The sequence below is a fragment of the Anomaloglossus baeobatrachus genome, chromosome 9, assembly GCF_048569485.1.
Source record: "Anomaloglossus baeobatrachus isolate aAnoBae1 chromosome 9, aAnoBae1.hap1, whole genome shotgun sequence".
Classification (NCBI taxonomy): Eukaryota; Metazoa; Chordata; class Amphibia; order Anura; family Aromobatidae; genus Anomaloglossus; species Anomaloglossus baeobatrachus.
This window is the reverse complement of record NC_134361.1, coordinates 201,943,183-201,965,257: the sequence shown is the minus strand read 5'-3', so window position 1 is coordinate 201,965,257 and position 22,075 is coordinate 201,943,183. Positions and strand designations below refer to the sequence as shown.

Genomic DNA, 22,075 nt, shown 5'->3' with positions numbered 1-22,075 from the left:
AGCTCTGCCGTACACATTACACACACAGCTCTGCCGTACACATTACACACACAGCTCTGCCGTACACATTACACACACAGCTTTGCCGTACACACACAGCTCTGCCGCACACACATTACACACACAGCTCTGCCGCACACACACAGCTGTGCCGTACACACACAGCTCTGCCGTACACACACACATTACACACAGCTCTGCCGTACACACACACATTACACACAGCTCTGCCGTACACACACAGCTCTGCCGTACACACACACATTACACACAGCTCTGCCGCACACACACACATTACACACAGCTCTGCCGTACACACACACATTACACACAGCTCTGCCGCACACATTACACACACAGCTCTGCCGCACACACATTACACACACAGCTCTGCCGCACACACATTACACACACAGCTCTGCCGCACACATTACACACACAGCTCTGCCGCACACACATTACACACACAGCTCTGCCGCACACATTACACACACCGCTCTGCCACGCGCACACACACACATTACACACACAGCTCTGCCGCACACACATTACACACACAGCTCTGCCGCACACACATTACACACACAGCTCTGCCGCACACACATTACACACACAGCTCTGCCGCACACACACTACACACACAGCTCTGCCACACACACATTACACACACAGCTCTGCCGCACACATTACACACACAGCTCTGCTGCACACACATTACACACACAGCTCTGCCGCACACACATTACACACACAGCTCTGCCGTACACATTACACACACAGCTCTGCCGTACACATTACACACACAGCTCTGCCGCACACATTACACACACAGCTCTGCTGCACACACATTACACACACAGCTCTGCCGCACACACATTACACACACAGCTCTGCCGTACACATTACACACACAGCTCTGCCGTACACATTACACACACAGCTCTGCCGTACACATTACACACACAGCTCTGCCGTACACATTACACACACAGCTCTGCCGTACACATTACACACACAGCTCTGCCGTACACATTACACACACAGCTCTGCCGTACACATTACACACACAGCTCTGCCGCACACACACAGTTCTGCCGTACACACACAGCTCTGCCGTACACACACACATTACACACAGCTCTGCCGTACACACACACATTACACACAGCTCTGCCGTACACACACACATTACACACAGCTCTGCCGTACACACACAGCTCTGCCGTACACACACAGCTCTGCCGCACACACACAGCTCTGCCGCACACACACAGCTCTGCCGCACACACACAGCTCTGCCGCACACACACAGCTCTGCCATACATTAGACACGCCCAAACCACGCCCCCTCCACTGCAGCCTTATTGCCCCGCCCCCCGCACGCAATATACCCCAGCAATACAGAATAAACAACCTTATAGTCATGTGACGGATCACATGACCGTGACGTCACCACAGGTCCTTTTCCTTGCTGCCTTCCATGTGCGTCCGGTTGCTCCGCAGCTGTTGTTGCCGCACTGACTGCGCCGCCTGCACGTCAGGTACACGGACGTCCCCCCGCGTCAGCCGTTACTGCAGTGCATGCTGGGACTTGTAGTTTTCTCCACCAGACAATCTCTTCTGTACGCCTCTTACATGTGTGGCTGCGGCCGGTGCATCATGTCCCCGTCCCGGAGGCTGAATTCTCTGTGTCTCTGGTTCCCGCCGTATTCTGCAGCTCCAGGTGTTGTTTTGTGGCCCCATAACCTGAGAGCCCCCTGCCCGGTGTGCCCCATAGCATGAGAGCCCCCTGCCCGGTGTGCCCCATAACATGAGAGCCCCCTGCCCGGTGTGCCCCATAACCTGAGAGCCCCCTGCCCGGTGTGCCCCATAACCTGAGAGCCGCCTGCCCGGTGTGCCCCATAACCTGAGAGCCCCCTGCCCGGTGTGCCCCATAACATGAGAGCCCCCTGCCCGGTGTGCCCCATAACCTGAGAGCCGCCTGCACGGTGTGCCCCATAACCTGAGAGCCCCCTGCCCGGTGTGCCCCATAACCTGAGAGCCGCCTGCCCGGTGTGCCCCATAACCTGAGAGCCCCCTGCCCGGTGTGCCCCATAACCTGAGAGCCCCCTGCCCGGTGTGCCCCATAACCTGAGAGCCCCCTGCCCGGTGTGCCCCATAACATGAGAGCCCCCTGCCCGGTGTGCCCCATAACATGAGAGCCCCCTGCCCGGTGTGCCCCATAACCTGAGAGCCCCCTGCCCGGTGTGCCCCATAACCTGAGAGCCCCCTGCCCGGTGTGCCCCATAACCTGAGAGCCCCCTGCCCGGTGTGCCCCATAACATGAGAGCCCCCTGCCCGGTGTGCCCCATAACAGGAGAGCCCCCTGCCCGGTGTGCCCCATAACCTGAGAGCCGCCTGCCCGGTGTGCCCCATAACATGAGAGCCCCCTGCCCGGTGTGCCCCATAACATGAGAGCCGCCTGCCCGGTGTGCCCCATAACCTGAGAGCCGCCTGCCCGGTGTGCCCCATAACCTGAGAGCCCCCTGCCCGGTGTGCCCCATAACCGGAGAGCCCCCTGCCCGGTGTGCCCCATAACAGGAGAGCCCCCTGCCCGGTGTGCCCCATAACAGGAGAGCCCCCTGCCCGGTGTGCCCCATAACAGGAGAGCCCCCTGCCCGGTGTGCCCCATAACAGGAGAGCCCCCTGCCCGGTGTGCCCCATAACAGGAGAGCCCCCTGCCCGGTGTGCCCCATAACAGGAGAGCCCCCTGCCCGGTGTGCCCCATAACAGGAGAGCCCCCTGCCCGGTGTGCCCCATAACAGGAGAGCCCCCTGCCCGGTGTGCCCCATAACAGGAGAGCCGCCTGCCCGGTGTGCCCCATAACAGGAGAGCCGCCTGCCCGGTGTGCCCCATAACAGGAGAGCCGCCTGCCCGGTGTGCCCCATAACAGGAGAGCCCCCTGCCCGGTGTGCCCCATAACAGGAGAGCCCCCTGCCCGGTGTGCCCCATAACAGGAGAGCCCGCTGTGCCCCATAACAGGAGAGCCCCCTGCCCGGTGTGCCCCATAACAGGAGAGCCCCCTGCCCGGTGTGCCCCATAACAGGAGAGCCCCCTGCCCGGTGTGCCCCATAACAGGAGAGCCCCCTGCCCGGTGTGCCCCATAACAGGAGAGCCCCCTGCCCGGTGTGCCCCATAACAGGAGAGCCCCCTGCCCGGTGTGCCCCATAACAGGAGAGCCCCCTGCCCGGTGTGCCCCATAACAGGAGAGCCCCCTGCCCGGTGTGCCCCATAACAGGAGAGCCCCCTGCCCGGTGTGCCCCATAACTTGAGAGCCCCCTGCCCGGTGTGCCCCATAACTTGAGAGCCCCCTGCCCGGTGTGCCCCATAGCATGAGAGCCCCCTGCCCGGTGTGCCCCATAGCATGAGAGCCCCTTGCCCGGTGTGCCCCATAACAGGAGAGCCCCCTTCCCGGTGAGCCCCATAACTTGAGAGCCCCCTGCCCGGTGTGCCCCATAACTTGAGAGCCCCCTGCCCGGTGTGCCCCATAGCATGAGAGCCCCCTGCCCGGTGTGCCCCATAACCTGAGAGCCCCCTGCCCGGTGTGCCCCATAACCTGAGAGCCGCCTGCCCGGTGTGCCCCATAACATGAGAGCCGCCTGCCCAGTGTATCCCTGCTCCGAGCTGTGACCGGTTCAGTGGCTCGGTGCGGCCTCCGAGGGTCGGATTTGTTTCTACCCCTCTTCCCTCACGTGATCATTGTCCGTCACTTTTGTCTGTAGTTTTGTAACGTTCTTTGTGGTATTTTGCTGACTTTTTTTTTGTTTGTTTCAAGCTCCGGAGAGATGGAGTCGTCCAGCACAGCGCCCCCTGACAACGAGAAAGCAGCCAAAACTCACTTCAAGATTATACGATTTATTATGGAGGCTGGTGAGCGGCGCCCCTAGTGGAGGCTGCAGGAACTGTCCTGTGTATCATATGTTGTTCTCATGGACTGTGGGTGGCCCAGGCGTAGGAGAAGGAGTGCTGCGGGTGGCCCAGGTGCAGGGGATGAAGGGCTGTGGGTACCCCAAGTGGATGTTTTGGGCTGTAGGTTCCCCGGGTGCTTGGGATGGAGGGCTGCAAGTGGCCTGGGCACGGAGAAAAGAGGGCTGCGGGTGGCCCGGGCGCAGGGGATAAAGGGCTGCTGGTGGCCTGGGTGCAGGAGATGGAGGGCTGCGGGTTCCCCGGGTGCAGGGGAAGGAGGGCTGCGGGTTCCCCGGGTGCAGGAGATGGAGGGCTGCGGGTTCCCCGGGTGCAGGGGAAGGAGGGCTGCGGGTTCCCCGGGTGCAGGGGAAGGAGGGCTGCGGGTTCCCCGGGTGCAGGGGAAGGAGGGCTGCGGGTTCCCCAGGTGCAGGGGAAGGAGGGCTGGAAGGAGGGCTGCGGGTTCCCCAGGTGCAGGGGAAGGAGGGCTGCGGGTTCCCCAGGTGCAGGGGAAGGAGGGCTGCGGGTTCCCCGGGTGCAGGGGAAGGAGGGCTGTGGGTTCCCTGGGTGCAGGGGAAGAAGGGCTGTGGGTTCCCTGGGTGCAGGGGAAGAAGGGCTGTGGGTTCCCTGGGTGCAGGGGAAGAAGGGCTGTGGGTTCCCTGGGTGCAGGGGAAGAAGGGCTGTGGGTTCCCCGGGTGCAGGGAAAGCAGGGCTGTAGGTTCCCCGGGTGCTTGGGATGGAGGGCTGCAAGTGGCCTGGGCACGGAGAAAAGAGGGCTGCGGGTGGCCCGGGCGCAGGGGATAAAGGGCTGCTGGTGGCCTGGGTGCAGGAGATGGAGGGCTGCGGGTTCCCCGGGTGTAGGGGAAGGAGGGCTGCGGGTTCCCCGGGTGCAGGAGATGGAGGGCTGCGGGTTCCCCGGGTGCAGGGGAAGGAGGGCTGCGGGTTCCCCGGGTGCAGGGGAAGGAGGGCTGTGGGTTCCCCAGGTGCAGGGGAAGGAGGGCTGCGGGTTCCCCAGGTGCAGGGGAAGGAGGGCTGCGGGTTCCCCAGGTGCAGGGGAAGGAGGGCTGCGGGTTCCCCAGGTGCAGGGGAAGGAGGGCTGTGGGTTCCCCAGGTGCAGGGGAAGGAGGGCTGCGGGTTCCCCAGGTGCAGGGGAAGGAGGGCTGTGGGTTCCCCAGGTGCAGGGGAAGGAGGGCTGCGGGTTCCCCAGGTGCAGGGGAAGGAGGGCTGCGGGTTCCCCAGGTGCAGGGGAAGGAGGGCTGCGGGTTCCCCAGGTGCAGGGGAAGGAGGGCTGCGGGTTCCCCAGGTGCAGGGGAAGGAGGGCTGCGGGTTCCCCAGGTGCAGGGGAAGGAGGGCTGTGGGTTCCCTGGGTGCAGGGGAAGAAGGGCTGTGGGTTCCCTGGGTGCAGGGGAAGAAGGGCTGTGGGTTCCCTGGGTGCAGGGGAAGAAGGGCTGTGGGTTCCCTGGGTGCAGGGGAAGAAGGGCTGTGGGTTCCCTGGGTGCAGGGGAAGAAGGGCTGTGGGTTCCCCGGGTGCAGGGAAAGCAGGGCTGTAGGTTCCCCGGGTGCTTGGGATGGAGGGCTGCAAGTGGCCTGGGCACGGAGAAAAGAGGGCTGCGGGTGGCCCGGGCGCAGGGGATAAAGGGCTGCTGGTGGCCTGGGTGCAGGAGATGGAGGGCTGCGAGTTCCCCGGGTGTAGGGGAAGGAGGGCTGCGGGTTCCTCGGGTGCAGGAGATGGAGGGCTGCGGGTTCCCCGGGTGCAGGGGAAGGAGGGCTGCGGGTTCCCCGGGTGCAGGGGAAGGAGGGCTGTGGGTTCCCCAGGTGCAGGGGAAGGAGGGCTGTGGGTTCCCCAGGTGCAGGGGAAGGAGGGCTGCGGGTTCCCCAGGTGCAGGGGAAGGAGGGCTGCGGGTTCCCCAGGTGCAGGGGAAGGAGGGCTGCGGGTTCCCCAGGTGCAGGGGAAGGAGGGCTGCGGGTTCCCCAGGTGCAGGGGAAGGAGGGCTGCGGGTTCCCCAGGTGCAGGGGAAGGAGGGCTGCGGGTTCCCCGGGTGCAGGGGAAGGAGGGCTGCGGGTTCCCCGGGTGCAGGGGAAGGAGGGCTGCGGGTTCCCCGGGTGCAGGGGAAGGAGGGCTGCGGGTTCCCCGGGTGCAGGGGAAGGAGGGCTGCGGGTTCCCCGGGTGCAGGGGAAGGAGGGCTGCGGGTTCCCCGGGTGCAGGGGAAGGAGGGCTGCGGGTTCCCCGGGTGCAGGGGAAGGAGGGCTGCGGGTTCCCCAGGTGCAGGGGAAGGAGGGCTGCGGGTTCCCCGGGTGCAGGGGAAGGAGGGCTGCGGGTTCCCCGGGTGCAGGGGAAGAAGGGCTGCGGGTTCCCTGGGTGCAGGGGAAGAAGGGCTGTGGGTTCCCCGGGTGCAGGGAAAGCAGGGCTGTGGGTTCCCCAAGTGCAGGGGAAGGAGGCCTGTGGGTTCCCCGTGTGCAGGGGAAGGAGGGCTGTGGGTTCCCCGTGTGCAGGGGATGGAGGGCTGCGGGTTCCCCGGGTGCAGGGGAAGGAGGGCTGCGGGTTCCCCAGGTGCAGGGGAAGGAGGGCTGCGGGTTCCCCAGGTGCAGGGGAAGGAGGGCTGTGGGTTCCCCGGGTGCAGGGGATGGAGGGCTGCGGGTTCCCCAGGTGCAGGGGAAGGAGGGCTGCGGGTTCCCCAGGTGCAGGGGAAGGAGGGCTGCGGGTTCCCCAGGTGCAGGGGAAGGAGGACTGTGGGTTTCCTGGGTGCAGGGGATGGAGGGCTGCGGGTTCCCCGGGTGCAGGGGATGGAGGGCTGCGGGTTCCCCGGGTGCAGGGGAAGGAGGGCTGTGGGTTCCCCGGGTGCAGGGGATGGAGGGCTGCGGGTTCCCCAGGTGCAGGGGAAGGAGGGCTGCGGGTTCCCCAGGTGCAGGGGAAGGAGGGCTGCGGGTTCCCCGGGTGCAGGGGAAGAAGGGCTGCGGGTTCCCCGGGTGCAGGGGAAGAAGGGCTGTGGGTTCCCCGAGTGCAGGGAAAGCAGGGCTGTGGGTTCCCCGGGTACAGGGGATGGAGGGCTGTGGGTTCCCCAAGTGCAGGGGAAGGAGGGCTGTGGGTTCCCCGTGTGCAGGGGATGGAGGGCTGTGGGTTCCCCAAGTGCAGGGGAAGGAGGGCTGTGGGTTCCTCGTGTGCAGGGGATGGAGGGCTGTGGGTTTCCTGGGTGCAGGGAAAGCAGGGCTGTGGGTTCCCCGGGTACAGGGGATGGAGGGCTGTGGGTTCCCCATGTGCAGGGGATGGAGGGCTGTGGGTTCCCCGTGTGCAGGGGATGGAGGGCTGTGGGTTCCCCATGTGCAGGGGATGGAGGGCTGTGGGTTCCCCGTGTGCAGGGGATGGAGGGCTGTGGGTTCCCCGTGTGCAGGGGAAAGAGGGTTGCGGGTGGCTCAGGCGTACGAGGTCTACGAGTGGCCTGGGGACAATACAGAGTAATACTATGCTCTGATGTGGGTTTTTGTCATTTTCTGGTGGGACAGGAGAGTTGACACCATCTTTGCACACAGAAGGAGAGCTGTGGCCGCTGCTCACACATGAAGGTGCCATGAATGTATATTTACACCTCCCCTTTGTCCAAATCCTTCCTGAATGATTTGAATCCCTGTGATGAGCCGGGACCTGTCTTCGCTCTCCCCAATGTGGCAGGGTGACGACGCTTCACTTCTATCCTTACCCCTGACCAGGAGGAGGTGATCGGGGGTTATCTGACCCCTCATCCGCTGTTGTCCTAATCACTGTCCTCTTTTTTTAGGGGTGAAGCTCGGGATGCAGTCTATCCCCATAGCCACAGCTTGCACCGTGTACCACAAGTTCTTCCATGAGACCTCGTTAGATGCCTATGACCCGTACCTGGTGGCTATGTCTGCCATCTACCTGGCTGGGAAGGTAGAGGAGCAACATCTGAGGACCAGGGACATCATTAATGTGTGCCACAGGTAAGACGCCTCTGTAAGATCAGTGGGATCCTCTACTTTGTATTTACGACCTACGAGATTCCCCTGGTATAGAGTGGGGGATAGGAGGGGTTTACTGTCTGATGTTTCGCTCTTTTCTCTTGACAGGTATCTGAATCCAGGCAGTGACCCCCTGGAAGTTGACGCTAAGTTCTGGGAGCTGCGGGACAGCATCGTGCAGTGTGAATTACTGATGCTCCGACTCCTGCACTTCCGCGTCTCCTTCATTCATCCTCACAAGGTGAGCGACAAGTGATACATCCTCTGTGGACCCTTTTCTTTTATACCGGGCTTGTTCTTCCCACCATATTTAGGCCGAGTTCACAGTCAGAGTACGGACCGGCTGTGCGTCTCCTGACCTGATATATGCCAGTGAGGCTGTTGATGATCTGCAGCCGGTCAGGACTGTGGAGACACGGGGGTCAGTGGGTGCTCTCCTGTGGAGACACGGGGGTCAGTGGGTGCTCTCCTGTGGAGACACAGGGGTCAGTGGGTGCTCTCCTGTGGAGACACAGGGGTCAGTGGGTGCTCTCCTGTGGAGACATGGGGGTCAGTGGGTGCTCTCCTGTGGAGACACGGGGGCCAGTGGGTGCTCTCCTGTGGAGACACGGGGGTCAGCGGGTGCTCTCCTGTGGAGACACGGGGGTCAGCGGGTGCTCTCCTGTGGAGACACGGGGGTCAGCGGGTGCTCTCCTGTGGAGACACGGGGGTCAGCGGGTGCTCTCCTGTGGAGACACGGGGGTCAGCGGGTGCTCTCCTGTGGAGACACGGGGGTCAGCGGGTGCTCTCCTGTGGAGACACGGGGGTCAGCGGGCGCTCTCCTGTGGAGACACGGGGGTCAGCGGGCGCTCTCCTGTGGAGACACGGGGGTCAGCGGGCGCTCTCCTGTGGAGACACGGGGGTCAGCGGGCGCTCTCCTGTGGAGACACGGGGGTCAGCGGGCGCTCTCCTGTGGAGACACGGGGGTCAGCGGGCGCTCTCCTGTGGAGACACGGGGGTCAGCGGGCGCTCTCCTGTGGAGACACGGGGGTCAGCGGGCGCTCTCCTGTGGAGACACGGGGGTCAGCGGGCGCTCTCCTGTGGAGACACGGGGGTCAGCGGGCGCTCTCCTGTGGAGTCCCGGGGGTCAGCGGGCGCTCTCGTCCGCTGGCCCGGCCGCCTTTAGAAAGACAGCATGGCCCAGGGCTCATCCCAACTGAACTCCCGACCTCCTTAACCGTGGGCGGAACACTACTCAGACAACACAGGGTGCGGGAATCACAATATTAAGACTTTATTGGATCCCCAAACAATTAACGGCACATAACACATAACCAGCAAAACCACAGAATGTAACCGGCAGCAGTTTCTCCCCCTTCCGCTGGCTCACCAGGGATTAGAATGTCCGTGCCTCAGAGCTTCCAGGGCTACTTACTCCAAACCAGCAGCATCCCGCTTTCAGCGGGCACCCACTGAGAATGGAATAACGCCAGATTTAGGAAGCTGGCTGAGGACCGCAAAGTCTGTAGTCCGGTGACTGGATTCCTTCCTTAGGGTAGTCCTTGATATCTCAGCCGAATCCTTGCATTTGATGCTGAAGTCCATGTAGTGTTATAATCCAGGTTCGGTTATGGCTATCCAATCGGATCCGCAGATCCTAGATTGGTAGCATGTAGCAAGAGTCTACCCGGGCAATGTAGAGACCTCCTTCTTATACCCCTGAGCTCTCCATTCAGACCATTGGTGTCTTTACGATTAATGGGTAAGACTGGGCTCTTATTGGCTAGATTTCAAGCCATATACAGAATATCCCTAGTAGTAATGGTCTCTGGCAGAGACAGCTAAGTTACATCGCATCTAGCAATACACATAGTAATACAATGGGAGGTTCACATAACTGATTGGTCTGGGTATCTGACCTTCACTGGCCAAGGCAATTACATGAGTCAACAAGAACTTTAACACTAGACTCCTAGGAGTCTTGTAGGAACAATGAGGGGCTTATCCCCCGTTTATTAACAAACTGTCATCATGTCTGGCTGAATTTTAAGAAACTTAACCCATGCTAGGCACTGACAGAGTCCATGTCGTCTCAAGGACATCACAATTTGAACTTGGACCTTGAATGTTGTATGTGCGAGACCAGGCTTAGTCCGAGAGTCCATATGCTGACACTTCTCGAGTTATTTACATGATGACATACTGCATGACAGAGTTGGCAGTTCCAATTGTCACCTCCTTTTAACCCTTCACAGCCGATGATGTATATTTACCTCATCGGCCGTGTCCCTCTCTTTGATGCTGTGCCCGCATCTTTCCCTGCACTTGATGGCTGATTTAATCAGCCATCAAGAGCCTTTAACAGCAACGAGTGGATAAAAGATATACCCACTGCTGTTGGCCAGTTAAATGCCTCTGTCAATCACTTATCACGGGCAGGCAGGGAGCGCATTATTGATTTCTTTTTCGCTCTATTGGGAGACCCAGACAATTGGGTGTATAGGCTATGCCTCCGGAGGCCGCACAAAGTACTACACTTAAAAGTGTTAGGCCCCTCCCCTTCTGCCTATACACCCCCCGTGCTCCCACGGGCTCCTCAGTTTTTTGCTTTGTGCGAAGGAGGTCAGACACGCACAGCACAGCTCCACAGATTAGTCAGCAGCAGCTGCTGACTATGTCGGATGGAAGAAAAGTGGGCCCATATAGGGCCCCCAGCATGCTCCCTTCTCACCCCACTCTTGTCGGCGGTGTTGTTAAGGTTGAGGTATCCATTGCGGGTACGGAGGCTGGAGCCCACATGCTGCTTTCCTTCCCCATCCCCCTCTGGGCTCTGGGTGAAGTGGGATCTTACCGGTCTCCAGGCACTGAGACCGTGCTCCATCCACAACTCCTGTGGAGCCTGATGGATAGGAGCCGAGTATCGTTCAGGGACATGGCCCTGCATCTTAGAGGTACTCTGTATCCCTGTGGGGACCGCGCACGGCATCACCTCAGCTTTGCTGGGTGTGCTAGTGCACCGGGGACCGCGGCGCTGACCGGGTCTATATGTGCCATTACACACTCAGCGTCGCTGAGTGTGTTTATATGTAAGGGCTACCGCACTAACCGCCGCTGCCATGGGACACTGCGGCGCGGCTGGGACTTGTAGTTCGCCGGGGACTTTCACGCCGGCCGCGCTTTTACGGCGGCCGCGTTTATTACTAGAGTCCCCGGCTTCCTTGCGGCCTAGTTTACTTTTCTCCCGCCCTCAGCCCTGACAGGCAGGGGGAAGGGCGGGACGCTGCACGGAGCGAGCAGCTCTGAGGGCTGGAGTATGATTTACATACTCCACCCCCCTCACTGTGCACGGTGTGAGCACCAGTTCGCGCTCTTTCTCGGCCACGCCCACAGCTCCCTCATCTCGTCAGGACGCCGCAGCCATTCCTGTCAGCTCCACCGACGCTGCAGAAGAGGGACAAGTCCTGGGAGACCCAGACACGGTCTCTGGTGGCCTCACAACCGCTTTAGGCGGCTGGTAAGCAGCACCTGTTGGTGCTAGCCCCATGGTGCTGTAGGGTATTGGTACATTATTTGTGTATCATATATACTTTACACTGTATGAGCACAGTGTATTCTGGCTATATACCCTTTTGTGTAACTCAAGGAAAACTATAGCATGGCGCCCACAAAAGGCAGGGGTGCCAAAACACAGGCTTATTATGCTGCCTGCGCCACTTGTAAGACCCCACTACCGGCAGGTTCCACTGACCCTCATTGTGTGCAGTGTTCGACCCCTGTGCCACTTCTTCAGCCGGAGCCTATGCTAAGAGGGGCCCAGGGGGAGCCACCTGTTGACACTGTCCAGGTGACGGGGACTGAGTTTGCTAAACTCTCTGAGACTATGGCTAAGATACTAGAAGCCTTGCAGTCCAGGCCGGTATCTCAGCAACGGGACCCTGTTGAATCGTTGTTCCCTGGCCCCCCTCAGTTGGACCAACAATGTCCTCCCGGGGTATCTCATACATCCCAGTCTGAGGGTTCTGACTTAGACCCCAGCCCCAGATTGACTAAGCGGGCTCGCTTAGAATTTCCCTCGACATCATATTGTTTAGGGTCTCAGCGGGGGGAATCTTTGGTTGATGATGCGGAGACAGCTGATCAGGATTCTGATCCTGAGAGCGCTCTCAATCTTAATACTCCAGACGGGGACGCCATAGTGAACGATCTCATTGCGTCCATCCATCAGTTGCTGGATATTTCTCCCTCAGCCCCTCCGGCGGAGGAGTCAGCTTCTCAGCAGGAGAAATTTCGTTTCAGGTTTCCCAAGCGGACACAGAGTATGTTTCTAGACCACTCTGATTTCAGAGAGGCAATCCAGAATCACCATGCTTGTCCAGATAAGCGTTTTTCTAAGCGCCTTAAGGATACACGTTATCCTTTCCCCCCGGACGTGGTTAAAGGTTGGACTCAATGTCCCAAAGAGGATCCTCCAATCTCCAGACTGGCGGCTAGATCCATACTTGCAGTGGAAGATGGGGCCTCGCTCAAAGATGCCACTGACAGGCAGATGGAGCTCTGGTTGAAATCCATCTATGAAGCTATCGGAGCTTCTTTTGCCCCAGCATTCGCAGCCGTATGGGCGCTGCAAGCTATCTCAGCAGGTCAAGCGCAAATTGAAGCAGCCACATGCACGGCCGCGCCACAAGTGGCATCCATTACCACCCAGACCTCGGCAATTGCGTCTTACGCTATTAATGCTGTCCTGGACTCTGCGAGCCGTACGGCGGTGGCGACCGCCAATTCGGTGGTACTCCGCAGGGCCTTGTGGCTACGGGAATGGAAGGCAGATTCTGCTTCCAAAAAGCGCTTAACCAGTTTGCCAATTTCTGGCGACAGGCTGTTTGGCGAGCGTCTGGATGAAATCATCAAACAATCCAAGGGAAAGGATACATCCTTACCCCAGCCCAAACAGAACATTCCCCAACAGAGGAGAGGGCAGTCGAGGTTTCGGTCCTTTCGGGGCGCGGGCAGGTCCCAATTCTCCTCGTCCAAAAGGTCTCAGAAAGAACAAAGGAACTCTGATGCATGGCGGTCTAAGTCACGTCCTAAAAAGAACATTGGAGGCACCGCTAACAAGGCGGCTTCCTCATGACTTTCGACCTCCTCTAGTAGCATCCTCGGTCGGTGGCAGGCTCTCCCGCTTTTGTGACGCCTGGCTGCCACAAATAAAAGACCGCTGGGTGAGAGACATTCTGTCTCACGGTTACAAGATAGAGTTCATCTCTCGTCCCCCGACTCGATTCTTCAGGTCTTCTCCGCCTCCCGAGAGAGCCGAGGCTCTTCTGCAGGCGCTGGGCACTCTGAAGGCAGAAGGAGTGGTGGTCCCTGTTCCTCTTCATCAACAGGGCCACGGTTTTTACTCCAACTTGTTTGTGGTCCCAAAGAAGGACGGGTCTTTCCGTCCTGTCCTAGACCTGAAACTTCTCAACAAACACGTAAAGACCAGGCGGTTCCGGATGGAATCCCTTCGCTCCGTCATCGCCTCAATGTCCCAAGGAGATTTCCTTGCATCGATCGATATCAAAGATGCTTATCTCCACGTTCCGATTGCCCCAGAGCACCAGCGCTTCTTGCGCTTCGCCATAGGAAACGAACACCTGCAGTTCGTGGCACTGCCATTCGGCCTGGCAACAGCCCCACGGGTTTTCACCAAGGTTATGGCTACTGTAGTAGCGGTCCTCCATTCTCAGGGTCACTCGGTGATCCCGTACTTGGACGATCTGTTGATCAAGGCACCCTCTCTAGAGGCATGCCAACACAGCCTCGACGCTACCCTGGAGACTCTCCAGAGTTTCGGGTGGATCATCAATTTTCCAAAGTCAAATCTGACACCGGCCCAATCGCTCACATACCTTGGCATGGAGTTTCATACCCTCTCAGCGATAGTGAAGCTTCCGCTGATCAAGCAGCGGTCACTACAGACAGGGGTACAATCTCTCCTTCAAGGCCAGTCACACCCCTTGAGGCGCCTCATGCACTTCCTGGGGAAGATGGTGGCAGCAATGGAAGCAGTCCCTTTCGCGCAGTTTCACCTGCGTCCTCTTCAATGGGACATCCTACGCAAATGGGACAGGAAGCCGACGTCCCTCGACAGGACCGTCTCCCTTTCTCAGGCGACCAAAGCTTCCCTTCGGTGGTGGCTTCTTCCCACTTCATTATCGAAGGGGAAATCCTTCCTACCCCCATCCTGGGAAGTAGTCACGACGGACGCAAGTCTGTCAGGGTGGGGAGCGGTTTTTCTCCACCACAGGACTCTGGGTACGTGGACCCGGCAAGAGTCCTCGCTTCAGATCAATGTTCTGGAAATTCGGGCAGTGTATCTTGCCCTGAAAGCGTTCCAGCAGTGGCTGGAAGGCAAGCAGATCCGAATTCAGTCGGACAATTCTACAGCGGTGGCTTACATCAACCACCAAGGCGGCACACGCAGTCGACAAGCCTTCCAGGAAGTCCGGCGGATTTTGATGTGGGTGGAAGCCACGGCCTCCACCATATCCGCAGTTCACATCCCAGGCGTGGAAAACTGGGAAGCAGATTATCTCAGTCGCCAGGGCATGGACGCAGGGGAATGGTCCCTTCACCCGGACGTGTTTCAGGAGATCTGTTGCCGCTGGGGGGTGCCGGACGTCGACCTCATGGCGTCCCGGCACAACAACAAGGTACCAACGTTCATGGCACGGTCTCAAGATCCCAGAGCTCTGGCGGCAGACGCCTTAGTTCAGGATTGGTCGCAGTTTCAGCTCCCTTATGTGTTTCCTCCGCTGGCACTGTTGCCCAGAGTGTTACGCAAGATCAAGGCCGACTGCCGCCGCGCCATCCTCGTCGCTCCAGACTGGCCGAGGAGGTCGTGGTACCCGGATCTGTGGCATCTCACGGTCGGCCAACCGTGGGCACTACCAGACCGACCAGACTTGCTGTCTCAAGGGCCGTTTTTCCATCTGAATTCTGCGGCCCTCAACCTGACTGTGTGGCCATTGAGTCCTGGATCCTAGCGTCTTCAGGGTTATCTCAAAAAGTCATTGCCACTATGAGACAGGCTAGGAAACCAACGTCCGCCAAGATTTATCACAGGACGTGGAAAATTTTCCTGTCGTGGTGCTCTGCTCAGGGTTTTTCTCCCTGGCCATTTGCATTACCTACTTTTCTGTCCTTCCTTCAATCCGGACTGGAAAAGGGTTTGTCGCTCGGTTCCCTTAAGGGACAAGTTTCAGCGCTCTCTGTGTTTTTCCAGAAGCGCCTAGCTAGACTTCCACAGGTACGCACGTTCCTGCAGGGAGTTTGTCACATCGTTCCACCTTACAAGCGGCCGTTAGAACCCTGGGATCTGAACAGGGTGCTGATGGTTCTTCAGAAACCACCATTCGAGCCAATGAGAGATATCTCCCTCTCACGACTTTCGCAGAAAGTGGTTTTTCTAGTAGCAGTCACTTCTCTTCGGAGAGTGTCTGAGCTAGCAGCGTTGTCGTGCAAAGCCCCTTTTCTGGTTTTTCACCAGGACAAGGTGGTTCTACGTCCGGTTCCGGAATTTCTCCCTAAGGTGGTATCCTCCTTTCATCTCAATCAGGATATTTCCTTACCCTCTTTTTATCCTCATCCAGTTCACCAATGTGAAAAGGATTTGCACTTGTTAGATCTGGTGAGAGCACTCAGACTCTACATTTCTCGTACGGCGCCCCTGCGCCGCTCGGATGCACTCTTTGTCCTTGTCGCTGGCCAGCGTAAAGGGTCACAGGCTTCCAAATCAACCCTGGCTCGGTGGATCAAGGAGCCAATTATCGAAGCTTACCGTTCGGCTGGGCTTCCGGTTCCCTCAGGGCTGAAGGCCCATTCTACCAGAGCCGTGGGAGCGTCCTGGGCTTTGAGGCACCAGGCTACGGCTCAACAGGTGTGTCAGGCGGCTACCTGGTCGAGCCTGCACACTTTCACGAAGCACTATCAGGTGCATACCTATGCTTCGGCGGATGCCAGCCTAGGTAGACGAGTCCTTCAGGCGGCGGTTGCCCACCTGTAGGAAAGGGCCGTTTTACGGCTCTCTTACGAGGTATTATTTTACCCACCCAGGGACTGCTTTTGGACGTCCCAATTGTCTGGGTCTCCCAATAGAGCGAAAAAGAAGAAGGGAATTTTGTTTACTTACCGTAAATTCCTTTTCTTCTAGCTCTAATTGGGAGACCCAGCACCCGCCCCTGTTTTTTTGTGTACACATGTTGTTCATGTTGAATGGTTTCAGTTCTCCGAGTTTCCTTCGGATTGAAGTTACTTTAAACCAGTTTATAATTATTTTTTCCTCCTTCTTGCTTTTGCACCAAAACTGAGGAGCCCGTGGGAGCACGGGGGGTGTATAGGCAGAAGGGGAGGGGCTTAACACTTTTAAGTGTAGTACTTTGTGCGGCCTCCGGAGGCATAGCCTATACACCCAATTGTCTGGGTCTCCCAATTAGAGCTAGAAGAAAAGGAATTTACGGTAAGTAAACAAAATTCCCTTCTTCCCCCCCCATCAGCACTCCTGTCACATGATCGCAGGCCACCGATGGGTTGTCCTGCCAGCCAGGGGGCCGTGGGTCTGCTGAAGACCGCTGTGCCTGTCATTACGATTGTCCTGTGAACGCCGGTCCATGATTTATACATAGCAGTGCTGATGCACTGCTGTGTATAGCACAGACAATCGGGCGGTTGCAGCTTCAAGTCCCCATAGGGAACTATTTAGTATTTTAAACTTAATAAAAAAAAATTCAGAAATAAAAATCACAAAAGTTCACATCTCTCATCTGTGTACTCGTAACTAACCCGAGGAATTATCAGTTTTACCATATATTCAACTTTCTTTGCCATTTCACCGCACTTGGAATTTTTTTTTCCTGTTTTCCACTACACTATATGGTAAAGGTAATATTGTCATTCAAAAGTACAACTCGTCCCGCAAAAGACAAGCCCTCATACGGTTATATTGACAGGAAAAAACAAAAAGGTTATAGCTCTTGGAAAAAGGGGAGGAAAAAAGGGAAAATTGGAGGGGTTGAGGACTGCAGTTAATTTCCTAAGTCCTGGAGTTTTACCATTTGTCTTCTGTATGTCTTTTTTTTTCTTTTTTTCCCTTTGTAGTATTTGCTTCATTATTTGGTGTCTTTAAAGAATTGGATGAATCGGCACAGCTGGGAGCGCACGCCTATTGCCACCGCGTCCTGGGCTCTTCTCAGGGACAGCTACCACGGGGACATCTGCCTCCGCTACCAGGCACAGCACATAGCTGTGGCAGTGTTATATTTCGCTCTGCAATGCTATGGGATGGACGTCCCAGGAAACGAGAGCGCAGAAACCGAGTGGTGGAAGGTGAGGACACTGGGGGTGCCGGACTTTAGTAGAAAGCATTGGCACGAACAAATGTATGAACCTGCAAATAGTGCACATTGTTAAAGGGGTCTTCCAACCAAAACATTTACCTCTTATTCACTGATTACATCTGTAGGATCGTTGGGGGTATGAATGTTGGGATCTTTGTAGATCAATAGGACAGAGTAGTGCCCATGTGTGATTACCGCTCCTGTTGTGAATGTCATTCGAGTGGGTGCTGGTGTGGAGCTCCCTCTGGTGGCCAGGAATGGTAAGGAAGCTGAGTTTGAATCTGTGATTCAGACAGGTGATGGAATTAATTGGGAATCCAGGAAATCCTATTGCATATCAGCCTAGTTTATTTAGGAGAGCATTGTGTGCCTGGCGGTCGCCGGTGATAAATGTTCCTGCCTGCTTTTGAAGATGGCCGGGAGTTTTCCCTTCTGATTTTCCCATTTATTCTGTGCCTGAATCTACTCCAGATAAGTTTACTGTTTCTGTGCTTAATTGCTGGATTTGCACTTGAGTGTTTCTGCCTATTCCATTTGGTTCTCTGTTTGGCTTCTTGTATGTGAGGATCTGGCTTTCTGCTTTTGTGAGCAGGGCAGTCCCTCCAGCAAGAAAGGAAGCTTGCTCCCTGGTCAGTTTTGGATTATTTGCACTTGAGAAAATGACTTGTTCTGTGACTTTGTTTCTTCCCATTATATCTGCAGTTTTGTTTAAAGTGTCTGGCACAAGAGTATCTGATATAGTGGGGGAGAGACCGTGTAGTCTCAGTATTTTTATTATCAAGAGATTTGTATTTTTTCAGGCTTTTTTGCTGGCCGCAATCAGTTATCTGTCCTGCCCTGTTCTATTTAGTGAGTCGGGCCTCACCTTTGCTGATCTATATTTTCTATCTGTGTATTGTGTTTTCTTACATCACCGTCGTTTACATGTTGGGGCTTGCTATTTCTTTGGGACTGCTCCGAGGCAAGTTAGGATTCCTCATTTCTATCTTTGAGGTTTAGCACGTTTCTCCAGCAGCGACGAGGTGTGTTAGGAACATCCCACTGCTACTTCTAGTGTTGTCTGATAGGGGATTGCGGTCAGCTCAGTTTCAAACTACTCTTGTGGTTTTTGTTTTTTCCTTATTATTGGGATTTTTTGTGATTGTCCACGGTTACCAGATCATAACACGCTCCATTCTCTGTCTGTGAGAGACGCAATCGCATCTGTCAAGGTCAGCTCCATTCATACACGAGACCTGGGATCCTTATTCTCTTGATCAGTGGGGGTCCTAACAAGGCCAAGACGTTCACCGTGTCATTAATGGCTGACTTGTTTACACTTACCCGGCCTATAAAAGCTGAATGTTCATGTCTGATGACGACCATTACACTTCCATACAAACATTTTAAATGAGGCCAATATAAAGGTATTGTCCATTGACCAAATTCACTTTTTGTCAGAAGGACCTGCTCTGAACAAGCTGATCACAGGTTGCCCAAGTTAAGGAACCCCAGACACCAGTCAGTAAGTGTAGCGTTTGCCTGCAGCGCCACCACAGGAGGGAGGATGCATTACATAGTGCCTGTTGCATTCTATGAGCTTAATATGTAATGTCGCCATAGAGACTCTTTGTACCACTCCTCGCTTTGTGTAAATAATGAGGGTCCTAAAGAGAGGTGGGTTATGTAAACCAGACCACTACTGAAAGCTAACCCATCCCATGCCCAAAATAACGAACCTCCTGCCCCCTGATTATAGGGCAGTTTTCTTATGTCTGTATAATCACCACCCCATTATCAGTTGCTTTGGGTTTTCCACCTAATATGCAATTCCGTGAATAACCAGAACCAGTTCGTTTCGATCTCCTGGGATGACCCTCTGATTATCCTTCCTTTTATAGCCTTCTAAATTATCAGTATAAAGTTACAGAGGCTGATTTGTTTCTTCTTATATTATAGCTGTGTGACAGGAGCTGTGCAGACATCATCATTACCTTTGATAGGAGCTTTTGTTCCCCTGTTGATTGTGGCTTCTTATATTATAGCTGTATGACTTGACCTGCGCAGTCATCATCATTACCTTTGACAGACGTGGTTTCATATAGCTGTGTGACAGGAGCTGCGCAGTCGTCATCATCATTTCCTTTAATAGAAGCTTTTGTCCCTGTACTGATTATTTTCTTATAGCTGTGTGACAGGAGCTGCGCAGTCGTCATCATCATTTCCTTTAATAGAAGCTTTTGTCCCTGTACTGATTATTTTCTTATAGCTGTGTGACAGGAGCTGTGCAGTCATCATCATTACCTTTTGATAGGAGCTTTTCTCTCCCTACTGATGGTGGCTTCTTATATTATAGCTGTGACAGGAGCTGTGCAGTCATCATCATTACCTTTGATAGAAGTGGTTTCTTATATTATAGCTGTGTGACAGGAGCTGTGCAGTCATCATCATTACCTTTGATAGAAGTGGTTTCTTATATTATAGCTGTGTGACAGGAGCTGTGCAGTCATCATCGTTACCTTTGATAGGAGCTTTTCTCTCCCTACTGATGGTGGCTTCTTATATTAAAGCTGTGTGACAGGAGCTGTGCAGTCATCATTACCTTTGATAGGAGCTTTTGTTCCCCTGTTGATTGGTGCTTCTTATATTATAGCTGTGTAACAGAAGCTGCACAGTCATCATCATTACCTTTGATAGGAGCTTTTGTCCCTCTACTGATTGTGGTTTCTTATATTATAGCTGTGTGACAGGAGCTGTGCAGTCATCATCATTACCTTTGATAGGAGCTTTTGTCCCTCTACTGATTGTGGTTTCTTATATTATAGCTGTGTAACAGAAGCTGCACAGTCATCATCATTACCTTTGATAGGAGCTTTTGTCCCTCTACTGATTGTGGTTTCTTATATTATAGCTGTGTAACAGAAGCTGCACAGTCATCATCATTACCTTTGATAGAAGCTTTTGTCCCCCTACTGATTGTGGCTTCTTATATTATAGCTGTGTAACAGGAGCTGTGCAGTCATCATCATTACCTTTGATAGAAGTGGTTTCTTATAGCTGTGTGACAGGAGCTGTGCAGTCATCATCATTACCTTTGATAGAAGCTTTTGTCCCCCTACTGATTGTGGCTTCTTATATTATAGCTGTGTGACAGGAGCTGTGCAGTCATCATCATTACCTTTGATAGGAGCTTTTGTCCCTCTACTGATTGTGGTTTCTTATATTATAGCTGTATGACCGGAGCTGCGCAGTCATCATCATTACCTTTGATAGGAGCTTTTCTCCCCTTACTGATTGTGGCTTCTTATATTATAGCTGTATGACCGGAGCTGCGCAGTCAGCATCATTACTTTTGATAGGAGCTTTTGTCCTCCTAGTGATTTTGTGACATGAGCTGCGCAGTCATCATCATTACCTTTGATAGGAGCTTTTATCTCCCCTTACTGATTGTAGCTTCTTATATTATAGCTGTGTGACAGGAGCTGTGCAGTCATCATCATTACCTTTGATAGGAGCTTTTGTCCCACTATTGTGTAGAACTTCAGTGGTACAATCCATGCAGTTGCATTACACAGGACGTTATGGTCACCCCGTTTTACAGAACATAAAAGGGGTGACCATGCGATCACATGACCTAACAGATGTATGTTGTGAATATCTAGCAAGAAAGGAGCAACTACAAAACTATCTGGATTATTTATATATAATTTTATATGGGGTATAATGACAGAATGGAGCAAAAACCTTGAGTGCGAACTTAAAAGCCTAAAATCTGATTTATTTTTCCCCTTTGTCATCTGTCTCTTAGGTGTTTAGCGAAGACATTACCAAAGAGACCATAGACTGCATCATATCGGAGCTGATCCACGTATACACTATGGATACGGGGATACCCTGACCCCTGAGGTTTGTTTTCCTACCATTTGAACTAATGGGACCTGAATGAACTCCATTCCTTAAAGGGAACTTCCACAAGATGCTTGGTGTGGGTTGCGTCCGCCCAGATATTCAATATCGTTGCTTGGACCACGTCCTCCAGGTAGCCACTTCCAGAGGAACAACATGGAAGACATTGCAGCCCTGGGTTGCTGCTTTACAGTTGTCATCAGAGGGTCACCAATTTCCCCCGTAGGTGCTGGGTACGGTGGTCTGAAGCCGCTGAGACCCCTCTACGTTATACAGCCTGGACGGAGCCACGTGTCTGGTATGAGACCTCATGGGGAACGTGTCCCACACATTGTCCCCCGTCTCCTTGTGATAATGTACCAACCCGCACCCTGCGAGGTGCAGAAATCCTAAGTCAAGGCTCATTTAAAGGGTCACCATCTCCAGTAGGGGGCACTAGAGAGCCAGCTTTCTTCTAGAGGAGCGCTCCTTTGCATACCCTTATTTCCCAGGGACCATTACCTGACTTATAAGGTCTCATCTAGGAGAGACGGGACCCTCCTCGACCATAGGACCCTCCATTATTTCATCGGGACAAAGCAGAGGCTGAGACCAAATTCTTGTATTTCAAGACGATTAATACATGTGCTTTTATAAATTCATCGTGTTCGTGTATGATTATCTTTCCTTAAAGGGAACCTGTCAGGTCCAATATGCACCAAGAACCACGAGCAGTTCTGGGGCATATTGCTAATCATGGGCGTGCTAACATGCTAAGAGGGTGGACTAGTCGGGGGGAAAATCACGCCCTTGTGACTAGTTGCTGGCCTCATTAGCATATCATAAAGGATCTTTGGAAACACTGTTTTCAAAGATCTCTTTATCTATGCTACTATATACAGGGAGGATTAGCAATATGGACCCAGAACTGCTCGTGG

General features: G+C 55.0%; 1 protein-coding gene across 2 annotated transcripts; it reads left to right on the top strand.

Annotated features, from left to right (window-relative positions):
• Positions 1–1,434: 1,434 nt before the first annotated feature.
• CCNQ (cyclin Q) lies at positions 1,435–21,799 on the top strand. Of its 2 annotated transcripts, none has more exons than XM_075322873.1 (6): positions 1,435–1,541; positions 3,815–3,909; positions 7,716–7,899; positions 8,026–8,158; positions 17,035–17,262; positions 21,061–21,799. In XM_075322873.1, exons 2-6 carry the CDS (start codon positions 3,825–3,827, stop codon positions 21,148–21,150), a joined length of 720 nt encoding a protein of 239 aa, XP_075178988.1. In that variant the 5' UTR covers positions 1,435–1,541; positions 3,815–3,824; the 3' UTR covers positions 21,151–21,799. The 2 variants fall into 2 exon arrangements, with proteins under 2 accessions (XP_075178988.1, XP_075178989.1); XM_075322874.1 differs by lacking the exon at positions 1,435–1,541 and adding an exon at positions 1,643–1,723.
• Positions 21,800–22,075: the final 276 nt, after the last annotated feature.